Source organism: Talpa europaea (assembly GCF_964194135.1).
Source record: "Talpa europaea genome assembly, chromosome: 5".
NCBI lineage: Eukaryota > Metazoa > Chordata > Mammalia > Eulipotyphla > Talpidae > Talpa > Talpa europaea.
Genome location: NC_140071.1, coordinates 108,663,371 through 108,680,432, shown reverse-complemented (window position 1 = coordinate 108,680,432; position 17,062 = coordinate 108,663,371). Strand labels below are relative to the sequence as shown.

At 32.7% G+C, this 17,062-nt stretch overlaps 1 protein-coding gene across 31 annotated transcripts in view; it reads left to right on the top strand.

Moving 5' to 3' along the window:
- ADGRL3 (adhesion G protein-coupled receptor L3) overlaps positions 1-17,062 on the top strand; it is a gene marked incomplete at both ends in the record, with an annotated part of 456,353 nt that overhangs the window by 386,226 nt on the left and 53,065 nt on the right. For all 31 annotated transcript variants that reach the window (XM_084234180.1, XM_084234185.1, XM_084234176.1 and 28 more), the window contains 2 exons: positions 8,984-9,050; positions 10,764-10,855. In XM_084234180.1, the coding sequence (XP_084090306.1) occupies positions 8,984-9,050; positions 10,764-10,855 (159 nt within the window). The remainder of the gene's footprint in view (positions 1-8,983; positions 9,051-10,763; positions 10,856-17,062) is intronic.

Sequence of the window (17,062 nt, the reverse complement as noted above, 5' to 3'; positions counted from 1 at the left end):
AGCAGACTACAAAGTAATTGGGATGATTGTTAAAATAGAATATGTTTTGGTGCAGAGGTACCAACAATGTGATTAAAAGAATAACATCTCATTTCTGTTGAATTTTCCTGTTAATACACTGACAGCTACCTAAAACCATTTGTCTAAATGTAACTAATAATAATTATTTTTTAATCTAACCCTTGTGAATTATGGTAAAATCTGAGTTCATTTGGTGGATCCCAGTGACAACTATGGAACAGATTAGGGTTAGAAAAAAACAAACAAAAACAGCATCTGGTCTCCAAAGAAGGAGATTAGATAGAGCATATGATTTTTAAACATAGCATCTTTACTGAAATAATTCACATGCCTTCACAGTCACTGTTAAGGTGTTCACTTCAATAATTTTTGTGCATTCACAATGTTATACACCCATTATGACTAAGTTTAGAATCTTTTCATCATACCCCAAAAAAACCTATTAGCAATTACTCCTCTTATAAGACTTTGTTTTCATTAATGTAGGTCCCCTCTAAGATATTAAAATGAATAATAATAATTTGTGACTGACCTTATACTACTTCAAATAATGTTCTTAAGTAGTTGGATATGCTATCTTGCAATCCCTGATTTGCATTTGCTTTTGTTTTATGTTGATTTTTTTTTCCTCTTTAGGTATAAACAAATTTTTCTATTACTGAACTGACTCAAATTGTTTGCTTTATGTTTTAGTCATTTGTTTTGAGACAGATGTCATTTTCTGGATAGTAGGAATCTATCTTTTCTTAAAATCAATAATATGCAGTCTCCTGTGACTTTGTTAAAGCTTTGGCCATCATTGCTTTAATTTCCTGCACCATAACTGGAAGCTCTCATTTTCTGACATTATTACTGTGTGGGAATAGGGGCTAATTTATTTCCCAGGCACTGATTTAAAACAAACTTTAATAATAGTTCAGTTTTTCAATTATGACTTTTCCTAACACAAAGAGAAGCAAAAAACAGATAGAAAAGGGAGGGTAGGTAAAAGAGGTAAAGAAAAGGATAAGAATTTTTTTATTAGAATTCTATCACAGGAAGGAATAGAGAATTTAGTGTCTCTTTTGGGCATTTTGAATGAATTTTCCACATAGATTTGAAAATACTGGAAAAAATGTTTAACTTTTACCCTTTGGGAGTTCCTCCAGTCCACTGTCTATAAGCAGTGCTGTTTTGCCCATTGAGGAAGCAGGTGTTGAAAAAGAAACATTCAGTCATTTCTATGTCAGGAATTTAATCAAGATATATTCTCAAAAATATATATATAAGCAATGAATTTCTACAACACTTGACAGATTTCTGCAATATAGAATTCTGTACAATATAGAATTGTACATTTTGTTTCTTCTTAGTAAATGTTTATTTTTCCAGTTTCTGTTACAGTTGTTTATTGCTTTTATTTCAAATGACGTTTTCCACCCCCTGTTTATCACATGACTTTCTTTTTCATGTTACTCTCTCATTGCAAGTTTTGGATTTTGTTTTTGGCCAGTGCTAAATAATAGGTGCTACACTGATTAATTTTTAAACATAGATATATACATTCTACAGTATTAAATAACATGAAATTAACCAATATACAGGACATATTGTCAGCCATTTTCTTTAAATTTTATCAAGCTCAATATAGTACATTCTTATGTCCTAGAAGTCTGTTTTATTTATATTTGGAACTTTGTTATTATAGAATATTTACTCCTCAGTCTCACCCACTTAGATTACATCTAGAATAAAACCATTGCAAATATATAGCAGTAATCTAAATAATAGACAACTCCCCCTTTTCTCCAGTTTTAGCGGACTTAATTGTATTTTATTATACTGAGAGTGAAGCTTTTTTTCTGATATCTAATAATAGCTTACATTTCCCAAACAGTAGAGAATCCTATCAATGGTGTGAGATAATTTTTTTAGGTTAAATAAATGTTATTTTGATACAGATGCAGGCAACAATCATTCCATCTAGTTGACATTATTATGTGTTTATCTAGGAAATGTTATTGGGGCTATTGAACTGAGTATTATTATGTACAAAACAAATACACAAAACATGTGTAATTTGATTTTGAGAACTTGCTTAGTTTGCCATGACTTTTCAATGTTTGTAAGAGAATCTTACTATTTTCTGATGCCACTTAATGAATTATTTTTATCTGTATTAGCATTCTAGAGAATGTACTTAACCTTTACTCACAGTAGTGAGACATTTTAAAAATCCATTTAAAACACCAAAGTAGGGGCCTCCCTGGTGGCACAGAGGTTAAAGTCTCAGCATATCAACCTATTGCCAGCTATTGCAATTGAGTTTGACTGGATCCCTGGCCAGGTACGGAGCAACCCACATGGTGCAGCAGACCTCTCCTATCTCGCCCCCTGCGCCCTTCAGCAATGTATTTCAGTAGATTTGTCTGTTCTGCACCCCACTCTCTCTCTCTCTGGTGAATCCTCTCACCACCATCCCCAGCCCCGGCACCTCTGGTTTACATCCCAGTTCTCCAGCCCCAGCACCTCTGGTTTACATCCCAGTTCCTATCCCCAGCCCCAGCACCTCTGGTTTACATCCCAGTTCCTATATGCATAAATAAATAAATCTTTACCAAAAAAATACCATAGCTGTATTTTATTTATTTATTTATTTCAGTAAAATAACTAGTGGACCATAAGTAAATTGCACTGTTAAAAATGGACACTTAATCCAGTTACCTGTGTTTTTGCATTTTGCCTTGGTTTTATTTTGTTATTATGAACATTCGCTTGAGTCATAAAATATGTTATAGTCAGTAGATAAAGGTTAGCATTGACTTTACAGTGATTCTATGCTAAATAAATTTGTTTTTATGGTCTAAAATTTTTCATTTCATTTAAACATTCACGATCTTAATAGTGCTCAAAAATCAAGCTATAGGGCAGCCCTAGTGGTGCAAGGGGTTAAGCACTGCACTGTGGGTGCAAGGGGTTAAGCACTGTAGCCTCTGCAGCACGAGTGAGTTCTGTTCCCCACTCTGTCTCTGGTGAATACTCTCACCCCCTGCATCTCTGGCCTGGACCCCAGTTCTCCTATGCATAAATAAATAAATATCTTTTTTAAAAATCAAGCTATAAATTTTATTTTTATTAAAGAAAAACAAACATTTATAGTTTAGAACACTTTCCCTACAACCTAAGTATACAACTGAAAAAACAATTGTTGATTTCATGGGTGAATTGAAAAAGTGTTAGAAATAGGTTCCAGGAGTAGGGAGGCTATTGAGAAAGCCCAGGAATAGCCTAAGAATTAATATATAGATACTGAAATTAAGAAGGGGTTTCTGAAAGCTGTAGATTAAGTCATGAACATTTATTTTTTTAAAGATTTATTTATGCATACAAGAGCTGGGGTACAGGACAGAGGTGTGGGGGATTTAGAGGATTCACCAGAGACAGAGTAGGGAACAGAACAGGCAGACTGAAAAACGCTGCTGAGGGGAGCAGCGGGCGAATCAGGAGAGGTCTCCATGTGGGTTGCCCCTGGCCTGGAAGGGATAGAACTTGTGCTGCAGAGGCTGTGGATAACTTCACCACTTGTACCACCAGGGAGGCCCAGTCATGAACATTTATACTAGATCAGAATGCCTTTGAGTTGTAGAAATAAAGCCAAATTTAAAAAAAAATAAAATCATATTTTATGATCAGGAAATTAATATAAATCATCTATGGAGTTTCAGATTTACTTCCCCATCTCAATAGCTTAAGAGCAGCTCCTCTGCTACTTAAAAGTACCCCAATTTCTTTATTTTTACTTTATTAACCTAATTAGCCATAATCATTTGGATAGAAAAGTGATTATTGATCTTTTTTAAAAACTAGGCTATATTATTATTTAAGAAAGGGTCTAACCAAGAAATGTTTAATTGATAGTATCTGTTTTATATATGCACAGATTTATTTTAATTTCACAGTTTCTAAACAATCCACACATGAAAATTATATATTCACTTGGAATTTTTCTCTAAGCACACTGTTATATGCTTTGAAACACTTTTTCTTGTAATATTTCATTGACATGAAGTGTCTATCTTTTTTGAATATATTATCTCCAGGTGTGTTTTACTCTAACTTGGCCCATGAGCAATAGTACAGATAATGAAATATTTTTCATTGACATGTAAACATAATCATTCTATAAGTGTGTAAAGACTCCTATGTATATTTGTATGTTACTTTATTAAAGTCTAAGTGCATATTTTGTTTGACTGGTTTAGAGTTTGAGGGCTTATTGTGTCAGCATTTTATCACCAAGAAGCCTTAGGATTGGACATAAAATTAGCATCATATATAAGAATTTTTATTGAGCATAACTTTTTTGGTTAAGGAATTACCCAATTAGCCATACCAGGACTATACCAAAGAATATCAGGACTGCTGTCTGTCATTGGCAAAATGCAATGTAATGTTGCCTTAAATCTAATGTTGGCCTTGAGTTCTTAATGAAGTCAAAAAATATATAACTTGTACTTCTAGAAGTCACTTTATATCATAATTTCTCCCAGCAGGTTACATTAAAAATAAGACATGTTGATGATGATGTAGGAAAATCAGAATCCTTTATTATTGCTAATGCTATGTAAAATGGTATAGCTACGTTGTAGCTGACAGATCTTCAAAATGTCAAATATAGTTATCATTTGACCCAGCAGTTCTATTCCTAGATATTTACAAAAAAAAAAGTTAATATCACAAATTTGTATACAGTGTTCATAATAGCATTATTTTATATTTGTCAAAAAGTAGAAACACCCAATATGCATCAACTGATGAAAGAACAAAAAGTAATGTGATTATCTATATGTTGGAATGTTATTTCAAAATGAAAATGAAGTATAAATGAATACAAAATGAATATACCTTATAAACATTATAGTAGGGGACCTCCCTGGTGGCCTAGGGGTTAATAAGTCTCAGCGCTATCACCATTAGGGCCTGAGTTCGATCACTGGCAGGGGAGCTAACCAACATATGGCACAGAAGGCCTCTCCTGCCTCGCCCACTATGGAAGTGGATAATATATATTTGTAGATTAGCACATTTTCTTTAGTATGAAACCAAAAACTTGTATTAATGAAGTAAAATTTCATCATATATAATAATATATGTTGCTTTTTTAATTTTAAAAAAAATGCTACAAAAGGAAATTTTTAATGACTTATTTTTATTAGTTCAATGGGAAAAATTCTAGGTTTATTATACATGACAAGTCCTCCTTTGAATCACAGGCTGTATCTTGTCTTGTAAGATTTTCACTATTGCTTCAAATAAATACATAGTGTGATTGGAATGCAATTGCTTTTTCAACTGCATGGCATCTCTTTTGTAAAAGTACTACTGTAAACATATGTATATGTATAAACATATGTATAAACATATGTAAACATATGTATAGATAATATGTATATAGCCGACTTTCATTTAAAAGATAAATTGATATATCTTAAAAATGAAATATGAATGGCCTATTAAAATTAGTGATTTTACAAATTGAATATTGCTAAGTAGATAAATGAAATTATCTGATAAGTCATATTCTTCATTCTTTCTGACCCTTTCTAAGCTGAAATTGATTATGTTTAGTGTGATAAACTGTTCCTCCAGTAGTTGCCTCACTAATCTGGCCTGGTTTCCCCATAACCAGTGTCTTTGTTTTATACCCAAGTGACTTTGAATGGTCTGTACTTACAGAATACTACAAGGTGGCTGTGTGCCCAGCCATGTATGCACATTCCACGTCACACTCACCTTCACCTTGAAATCCGATTAATTCTTTCAACTTTTATACAGGGAACTCAGGGAAATAAGCAAATTTTTAAGGTAACTAATGGGTAAAAGGGGAAACACCAAAAGCTTTGAGAAAGCCATTGTGACAGCCAAAAACAACAGCAGGTGTGACCATATGGCAATTGAATTAGAAAAGGAATTCTTACCTCACTATTTTCCAGAAGATAGTCAAGTACAGGCAGTCCTTCCTCATGGAAGAATGACTTACTTAATCATTTGAACTGTTTCATATGCCCTCTTTCACTGTTCAGCTCTGAAGGAAACTAAAATCCATTGTACCAAATGTTACTGAATAACTTTCTTAAAGAATAAAAGATAATAACTTCAAAAGTAATTGCACGTCAGTGTTTAGAGTCCACTGTGTTTATTTTTAAAGAAAGCATTGCTGAGACTATTTTCAAAGGAATGGATCTTTGTAAAGCTAAAATGTAATGACTTATTTTAGCAACACATTAAGTAAGATTACTTGAAATTTTTAAATGTCCTATTTAGCTCAAGACACTCAATAATAATGTAATTAAAATTATTTGTATAAATCCCTAAGTTGTAGACTAACAGTTTTCAGTACTTCAAGCACTTTCTTATTAAAAAAAAGATTCACTTAAAAATGTGTTTTAGTAGTTAGATTAGTTCTGAAAAGCTTGTTTGACCTACAAATGGACAGGAGTTGCACTGTTAACAGTTAGACTTAAATGTATTTTTATTATTATATCATGGTGGGGTAATCTCAGCAACATTTCTTGACTCCTTGTGCCTATTTGTATTTGTGTACATATGTTGCCTAATCTAAGGAAACACCCATACTTTGTCCTTTATTTATTTTTGTATCTTGATGGAAAATATGTTCTTTGTTGAGAACACAGAAAGATTCATAAAAATTTCTCCTGCTCTGGTCTTCTCCTCTCCCGCACACGCACCTTTATTAGGGTGACAAACTAGTCTGTGTTTAGAATGAAGACAATGTTCATATTTTAACCATGAGTTCTCTAGTCTATTTCTGCTTATTAGCAGTATTGCTTTTCTTTCTATAACCTAATTTTTTGAACAGCAGCACAGCAAAAAAAGAACTAATTATTCCAAGTAATAGCTAATAGTTTAAATACCGATTACTTCCCTACTATTACTTTTTGTCCTAAATAGAGAATTATGTTTATTTGAAAAAAGGAAAAATATCTATGTAAAATACAAATTTATATTCATTTTCTTATTGGATTGCACATATTATGCTTTTTTAAAATGTCTTTAAAGATTTATTTATTTATGCATACAAGAGCTGGGGTACAGGCCAGAGATGCAGGGGGTAAGAGGATTCACCAAAGACAGAGTGGGGAACAGAACAGGCAGACTGAAATACACTGCTGAGGGGAACAGTGGGCGAGCCAGGAGAGGTCTTCTTTGACATGTGGGTCTCTCTCTGGTCAGGTGGGGATCAAACTCGTGCTGCAGAGGCTGTGGATTGCTTCATAGTGTGGTACTTAACCCCTTGCACCACCAGCGAGGCCATATTATCCTATTTTTAAATTAACTTATATATGTTTTACTTAAGAGGCCAGATTTTGTTTACTGATTTTTTTTTTTAGGGATTTAGGTTATCCTTTTTAAAAAAATCAGGCTTTTAACTTTTAAAAGATTAAAGTTACAGAAAAGTGAAAAAATAACCATAATGATCACTGTCTCTATCACTCATATGTTGAAACTGTTAGTATTTGGCATACTGCATTCAGTATTATTTAGTCACATGAGTGACTAAAGCTACTTTGGTCCATTTCTCGTTTATTTTCATATTAGAGGCAATCATTGACATGGGTTTAGGGACCTTTTTCCTTTCAATTAAAAAAATTACATATATATGAATGATCGTAAATATATAGTATTATTTTAATGTGTGATTGCTGTATGCAAAGTGATTGATATTCATCAATCACACATGTTTAACTATATTACATATTATATAATATGTATTAAATATAAATATATATCTGCTACATGCAAAATAGTACTCTGCATTTTATGCATATCAGTTAAAATTTAGTCTTCACCTTGCTCTTTCAATGACTGTTTTGTGATCTATTCTATTGATATATATATATAGACCTACTTCCTCCCTTTAAATTGTCTTATCACATTTTATCATATGTATAGAAAACATTTTATCCATTTCTATATCAACGGATATTTATATATTCCCTTTTTAATAACTCCTGGCATTACCTTATTGCTTAGGTTTTAGTAGGATTTTCATTTTCACAGAAATAATTACATACTTGCGATTTTCAGGTTTAGGGCAGTTAGCAAAACTATTTTTGATTTTTTTTTCCATTGCAGATATTTTCTTTTCTAATTATGCTTCAAATATAACAAAATGACAAATAATTCAAGATATGATTTTTAACATCAAATGTAATTTGCTCAAAATTTACATTAATCTTTCGCATAACTAGTCACTTCCATTTTGTCTTCCTGTCATCCTGAAGAATGAAAATGTAATTTCCCAGAGGCTTTCAGAATTGGGGGAGTATTAAATGTAGCTGAAATTAAGTGATTAATAATTTACTTTTGGGTCATGAATCAACTTCATGGGATGCTAAGGATCATTTGCAACCCCAGAATCACTAGCAGTAACAATGCACTTTTTAAAACTCAAGAACTCTCAAAGGTTGGCTGCCCAACCTAATTAAACTTCAATCTTCTGATACCAAATTTATTTCTTCTTTGTACTGAATTTCCTCAGATCTTCTTGACAGGAAAATGTCACTTTGCCTGACAGCTGATAGACAGGTTATGTAGCACCATAATTGGAGAGAAAAGGATAGCTTAAAGCTACTGGATTTAATGGCTATGTGTATGGCTTTTTCTTTCTTTCTTTTCCTTTTTTTTTTTAAGGTATCTATGACAGACACAAAAGGACTTAGCAAATAGGCCCAGTGCCATTTTTTCCCTGCTTCCTCCAGGGGTAATTATCTTACTCCATCAATAGTGCTGTCAGAAATTGGGCACATAATTCAGCATTTAAATGAACAAGCAATGTAATATTTCCTGTCTCCCAGTGGAATGCTTTGCAGTTCACATTCTTCTCTGTCACTCGCTCACTCTTGATGTATGTCCCATACCCAGTCCTTGAATGCCTTCTCTCCCCTGTGTTTCATTGCAGATGTTGGCTTCGACTTGACACCTACTTCATTTGGAGTTTTATAGGACCAGCGACCTTGATAATTATGGTAAGAACTCCTAATTAACTATGTGTTTCCCAGGTCAAGAAATAAAGCTTTCACCATCCCTATCCTGACTCTTTAATTTACATAGATTAATTTTGGGAAAGTATGTACTTGTTTGACCCTACGTAACTCAGGCAATTAGCCAGTCATTATAGTCTACTTTTATATTGTAAAATACTTGATCAAAACTGTTGGGAGGAGAAAACATGTCTTTGCCAGAGTTTATGCAGTGCTATGTCTCCTCAGCAGCCTGATCCAACATAATCCATTTAGTTTTTTGGTTTTGAACAGTGAAGGCTTTTAAGTTTGACAGTAGTACATTTCCTTTTCCATTCAGATAATTTAAATTATTAATGGAATCAATAATTGGAAAATTGGCAAAATACCTTACTACCCTTCAGTTACTTTTTATATCAATCTTGAAAACTATAAAATTAAAAAAAAATTCACTTGAGAATGGCACAAATAAGGATTCTGGAATTGTACTTCTTGATTTATTTTTTGTTGCATAATATCTTGATTTCAAATATGAACTAGTTGTCCTCATTTAGATATAGTTGTTGAAATCATTTACATATTTATCATTTTAAAACACAAAATTTCTGTTATTTTAAGTAAAATAGCATCTTGATTTTGAATAAAATATAGGTCTATAATTCATTTGCCGTGTAGGTCAAGATACTTTATAATTCAGAAATTTTAGAAAGGCAATTTTCACATGTATTGCATGTTAATAATATCCTTAGTGGGAAATAAGCAGTTACCCTAAATCAAGCATATCAGTCAATATTCACAATGGGGACTAGGCAGGACTCTGAAAACAGTCATTATTAATTCATCAAAAATAGGAAAAGCCCATAGCAAATAGGATAAAGACATGAATAATCTTATCTCTATTTGAATCAAATTTTTAGGTCAAATAGGTTCAGTTGTGATTATCCTCTTTGGCTACCAAAAGAATTTCTTTTAACTTTCAGCTTTGTAGACATTTTGAATTTGATAAAGGATATCCCTGTATTAGAGTGAGAACTTCAGTGGGGCTGAATTTCATAGTCTCACCAATCCCAAATTCTGAAATATATAAATAAGTCAGGTGATAGAGGACAATTAAGTAGGTAGTTCTCTATACAGCTTATATATGTGTGATATATATGAAATTTACTGTTGTTTTATTTTAAATCATACACTCTCTGGATCCATTAATATAAAGATATCATTTGTAGTTCCTTCAACTTTCATCTTTGTTTAAACATTAGAATTCAACCAACATTTATAATCCTTTTGCTCCTACCTATTCAAAAATATGTTTATTTTAGTATTTGTGTTCTTGCAATATAACATATGAAAATGTATCTTCAAATGATGAATTGGGACCATGTATTACAAGTAAAGATTGTAACCTACCTGGAGTAATTATTGTTTTATTTTAAGTATTTACTTGGTTTGAGTAGTTTAAAATTTCCACAGCTTTATTCCAATGACTTCTGATTTTGTTTGTGATTGTATTTGGCATAATAGTGCTTTGTAACACATTGGTATCCCAAGTCCCCAAACTGGCTTCTTGTCTTTACTAAAATATCAAGAAATCACTTATGATTTAATTCCTTTAAAATGCATTTAGAGCTGATTTTCTACAACAACTGGTCTATTATAGAGAATGGACTTACTTGTTTTCAAACCCAGTTATGCTATATAACCGCACGTTTTACATTACAGCTTAATGTTATCTTCCTTGGGATTGCTTTATATAAAATGTTTCATCATACCGCCATTTTGAAACCTGAATCTGGCTGTCTTGACAACATCAAGTAAGTACCTTTTTTCTTTTCTTTTGACTGCTTTACTTTGGTACTCCAGGATATCCTAATTTTTAATATGGTAAATATCAGTGTGCTGTGTTTGCTGTGTAAGAATATTTTATTGACCAGTGAGGTGATTTAATCTGCCTGAAAATTAGTTTCTTCAAAGAAAACTTTTCCCCTAAACTCTGATTTACAACATCATATTTTTTAAGTATATGCATTTACATACTGGGCCCAGAAAGCAAATACAAATTTTCTGGTGTCCAGGCACACTAGTATTACTTAGAGTAAACACCACACCTATTGCTGATATTCCATCTCTCCAGAGCAATGGGGACAAAACCAGATGAGGTACCTATAATTATTCAAAGGGGGATTTTACACTCTAAGAGAGGAAGCCTAAAATTATTTTAATCTGGAGGTTTTTACAGAAGCTATAATAAAGCTGCCCTCCTCGTCTCCAGAGACAGGAAGAGAAGCTTCAGCTTCCTAATACAAAATCCTATGATGTTTAAATCTGACTCCAGGTTTAACCCCTTTGAAATGTTAATATTTACCCCTTTGGAGGTAAATCAATCCAGACATCTCTCACTATCTAGTCAGTCATCTTTTAACTTCTAGAGTTATCTTTTAACCAAAATTCCACTTTTTGTTGTTGTTGTTGTTCAGGAAACCCTAGCCATGCAGAGATAGGAAAATACCCACATTCCATTCTACACTAGTAGTGTTAGTGTACACTAGTATATATACTATAGTATATACAAGCAAATTTACATATTCTGAAAAGAAATTTATCTTGTAACTTTTAGAGGCTGTGACATTTAAGAAAAATAGTAAAGATAAATTTTAGTTATATACATTGTATATTAAGTTGCATTTGCATATAACTAGACTATGCTGTGTGTTAACTGGCTAAATGTTATTTAAACAAATGTATTTTCAAAAGTTTCATGAGGTCACCTGTGACTTTCATGTACAATTGACATTCTTGTTTAACTGCTCTGATAGCCTCTGTCACCCATTTTCCATCACTCTACATTTAGAGTCTAATATAGCTCCTTGCCCATAGTAGGCATATTTACAGGATAAATTAGCACAGGAATATTTACAGGATAAATTAGCACATTAAAGGCTTCAATGACAAAAGCAGATTGACATTTGTTGGTTAATTTTGTTGAAGGTATTATCTAGCTACATTAACTGAAAAGAATAGCTAAGGAATTAGAAATTATATAACAATATTGCAAACTAGGAATTATCTATACAAGCAATGTCTTTTATAGCTTTTGATATTACCTGGTTGAGATAATAGTCATTACACTGTTGAATTATGTACACTTAGACTGCCTTTGTAAAGTGTAGTATTAGTTGCTTGGCCTGTTCCTGGTAAAATTGGATTTGTATAAATTATATAGGCACATAAAATATATATTTTATATCATACTTTTATTCACTTTAGTATATTACATCCTTATTTCTATTCTGTAGATGAAACAAAATGCAAATAACGTTTTGCTTATCATTTATGCTGTGTTTTCAACAAAAATTAAATAATAATTTTATTCTTATGTAGTAACTTTCACCAGATTGAAAATCAGAAAGACAGGTCTTGCATTTAGTAGCGTCACATAAGATCAATGTGTTCTCTCATTATTCCTGTGTATTTATTTAGATATGTGGGTTGACATTTTTTAGTGTTACTGTTTAGAAAAACGTATGATAATTACATTAAATGGCATTGATAATGTCAAGCTTTATATTAGACAGCAAAGGAAAGCCTTAAATAAAAATATATTGATTTGATTTCTGTCTACACTGTTTTATAGTTTATAGTCTTTGGAAAATTTATTTAACCTTGCTGAGCCCTCCTGTCCTCTTTTAAATGGGTGTAATAATGATACATTCTCTATCATCAAATGAACAGAGGAATATAAATAGCTATTGACATGCATTTTAAAAAAGTCAGAAAGGCTTATTTCACTGAGGGGGTGAGGGAAAGCAAATACTGTTTAAAAATGAACAATTATATAAAAAAAATTTAAAAGTCAAAAAGGCACAGAGAGAAAATGGATAGAGTGAGTACTTGTCAGAACAGGTATGGAGGATGGTTTTAAGACAGAAGAAACATGAATATGGATAGACTGATGGAAAGAACCTGGTATAGAGAGCTTAGAATGAGAGGAAATAGAAAGATTGTAACCTGAGGAAAAATAGGGAATATGATCCAGAGCAATGTAAAACAATTTACTCCAGTGGACTTCATGAAAGTTACTTCCACCAAGAAGTCAAGAAAGAGGATGCTTTCCACTGAGAATGGGTGAAATAAATAAGAATATATGCACTATAGATGTTGTTAGGACCAACGTAAGACAGAAAATTGAGAGATTTCTTACTACTCTCTCATCTGTGAAGTGGGAAATCTGCAGAATATGCAGACATCTTTAAAAGAGTGAATAAGAAAGACATCTCAAGATACTATTTCTTACAACTTTCTTCAATTTGAAGTATATTTTTTATGTATTTTTTAAAGATTTATTTATTTATGCATACAAGAACTGGGGTGTAGGCCATGGGGGGTGAGCGGATTATCCAGAGACTGAACAGGCAGATGGACTGAAATACACTGCTGAGGGGAGCAGCAGGTGAGTCAGGAGTGGTATGCTGTGCCATGTGGGTAGCTCCCTGGCCTGGGATCTAACTCATGTTGTAGTGTCTGGTGATAATAGCACTGTGTCTTTGACCCTGTGCCACCAGGGAGGCGCCTGAAGGATTTTTTTTTTAATTAAATATATTTACTATTTAAGAAGTACTTGTAAAGAAATCAATAGGACATCATTTAAGGATTTAAGGAAGTAATTATTTTGAACAGTGTTAAACAAAACTCAGGGTTATATTTTTGGTTTTAAGCAAAAATTAAAAAAAAAAACTGTATAATGTGTGGTTTTAAATGAATAGGTGACATGCGAGGATTTTTTTTTTTGGGGGGGGGTGACCCTTGCTGGCGGCCGGGGATCCAACCGGCACTGCAGAGACTGCGGGCAGCCTCAAAGCCCAGCACTCAACCACTATGCCACCACTGGAGGCCCTAGGTGACATGCAAGGATTTCTTATAAAGGTATAAGCATAATTTATGTCAAAGTACATGGAATGGGTCAAAAAAGATAGTTTTCTTTTTCCTTCATAAAGTGGAGAACAAAATATGTCATCTTGCTTAGTTTAGTGAGAAAAAAACCTCACCATATAAGGGCTATGGGAAGTCGGTGTTTTCTAAAACTATTCATTTGCTCATATATCAAATATGTATTTCTTTCACACATACATAGCTCCTTTATATAAATTGTGTTTTCTTCTCCCATATTCATACCTTTTCCTTTAAAGCTACCATCATCTTCTGCAACACTAATGCAGTGGTCTACTGATTCCTTTCCCCATGCTTCAGTGATCCTTTGAAAAGTTCTAATTCAATCTTGCTACTCTCAGGTAAAACTCTCCAATGGCTTCCTGTTACTCCTATACCAAAATCCAGGCTTCCTGTTCAGGCACATGAAGCTTTCCTGACCTAGTTGCATCTTTTTTCAGCCTCTGACCATAGTAGATATGCTCTATTTTGCCTCAGCTCTTATCTCTGCTATTTGTCTACCATAAAACTATGCTTAGCTGACTCGGTTATCCTGATTAGCTTAATTATTATTTCTAAAATGATTTAATTATGTTTTAATTCCAAATTTACTTCATGGTCATCATAATAAACACATTTTGATGTTAGCATAGAACATTCATTTTGCTGGCTTATTACTGCATTAATGATATAGTCTGGAAAAATTGTAATAGAGTAAATTGCTACAGGTAACATGCTTATAGAGGAAATGAGTTATGCCAATTCTCAAATTTAACTAAAAAGTAATTTAAACAGTATTTTTCTGCTTCTTGTTTGCTTACTTGTTCTTGGTCTCTTTTTTGTCAAAATAATGAATCGTCAGAGAAGTCATGACATATTTTTCTATGTTCTTAATGCAAACATGAGTCATGAATTTTCTGACAACCCAGTAAATTAGGAGGTAGAAAGTAAGTCTAATTGTTGAATTTTCTGATTGAGCCTCTGACAAGTTAATATTGGAGCTTACATTAATAATAGCAAAAATTTAACCTATTTTTAAAATATGTATGTAAATACGAACAATATCATGGCTGAATTGTTACCAGCACATATTAATTTATAATATTGCTGAAGTACTGACATGCAAAGCTTTTATCTTGAGGAGCATTTAGTGCACTCTTCACGTTTACATTCAAAATCAAAATTGATCATTTCCATAGTTATCAACCACCTCTATTGTTGGGAAATGCATAATAATATTACAAGTTCTTTGAAGAACAAAGTGGGTTAGGATATCGATGTTTATGTGGAGGGAAGTGGGGATCTTTCTGTCTTTTCTCTTTTCTAATCTTCCCTCTCCCCTTTCCCAAGGACAGACTTCTGCATTCAGGTTTCTGATTTTGGCCTGTCACGTTTTACAGTTTCTTGTCACTTCCTTTATCTTAGGTTTTACATGAGCAGTTGGTCTGCAAACACTTTGTTACAGATAAAAAGAGCATCTTCCACTTTTCTCTATTTTTCCCTGAGCTTTAATTGTTAAAGGACAGCAGTGGTAGAGGGATTTGATAACTTTTGTGTCTGACCTACCTGGGTTTGAATTTTTTTCAACCATCTAATGGTTATATGTCCTTGGCAAGTTACATCATGGACCTCGGTCTCAGTATCTCCTCTAATTTTGGAAAAACTGTGTCTACTTTGCATAGTTATGAGATAATTAAATAATATGTATAAAACATACAACTCAAAATGTAGTACCTGTTCAGGATAATTTGATTATTTTTCACCCCTCTCTTTGGAAAATATCCTTCTGCCTTTGATTATCTGCTGTTTTCATGGTATAATTTGCTCAACATATTACACAAATCCCATTAGAATTTGACTTTGTATTTTTTGTTGTAGTGTCACTAAGAAATTGTATGATTATGATGCAATCCCATTGAAGCCAAACTTATCCTATTATGAAAGAATTGACTCCAGGAGTGGAATACTCACTTGATTATTAAATAGCAAGCTCTGTAGTTAACTCTGAAAATAAAAAGTGTCCTCAGTGAGCTTGGACACCTGCTGTATATAAAGAAATATATAAAGAAATCAAAGAAGGCTTCTGAATAGCTTCAGGGGTGAACAGAAAAATATTTTACCTTGCCAGTATCCATAAAACTTACTCCGTTTCTTAAGAAGGTAACTTTTACTTTGATGACTATTTCTAGATATTGGAGAAATAGTTAATTCAAAATTACATTCTGGTTGATTAATATTACTTTAGTACTTTATGAAGTTAAGGTTGGGGTTCTAAAAAACTTGAAGGCAGAAAAGTAAATTGATACAATCTTAAAAAGAACAAAAATATCACAAAAGTATTTTTAATGCTTTAATTTTTCTCCTTTATATTATTATATATTATATATATATATAGAGAGAGAGAGAGAGTCTGCTTTTCAAAATGCTATCATCTTTATACTGTCATCAGAGCAATATCTTAAAAAGAGTTTGAACTTTTATGAGAACAGTAAATCTATTTCTGAGTTATATTTAATAAAGATATTCTTCCACTTCAGTGTTTTCTGGGTGAGTTTGGAGAAGAAAATATTTTTAGTACTTTCTCTCTCCTGAAAATATTAGCTAGTGATATAAAAATATTGAAATACTGGATTTCTGTAAAGGAATTTCAATAGAATCCATTCATATAGACATAAGAAATAGTTTATATCTCCTGTCAACTGATTTCATTCATAGGTTTCCTTTCCACAACCAAAATGACTAAATGCAAATGAAAATTTCACAGATTTTAATTTTTTTTAATATTAGAGATAACATAATTTAAAATGGTCACCAACTCAAAAAAGAATTAATTAGATCAGCAAACTATACTAAATATTGTTTTTATCAAATATACTCCCAAAGCCTATACATGCCAAAAGCATGTTAGTATTAAAAAAAAAAAAAAACTAAATAATTCAGAATAAAAAATGACTTATCGGGCCTTCCCGGTGGCGCAGCGGTTGAGCGCTGGCTTGCGAAGCTGCCCACAGCCTCTGCAGTGCCAGTTCGATCCCCGGCTGCTCCCCGGCCACCAGAGGAGGGTCCCACATGGCGCGCAGACCTCTCCTGCCGCC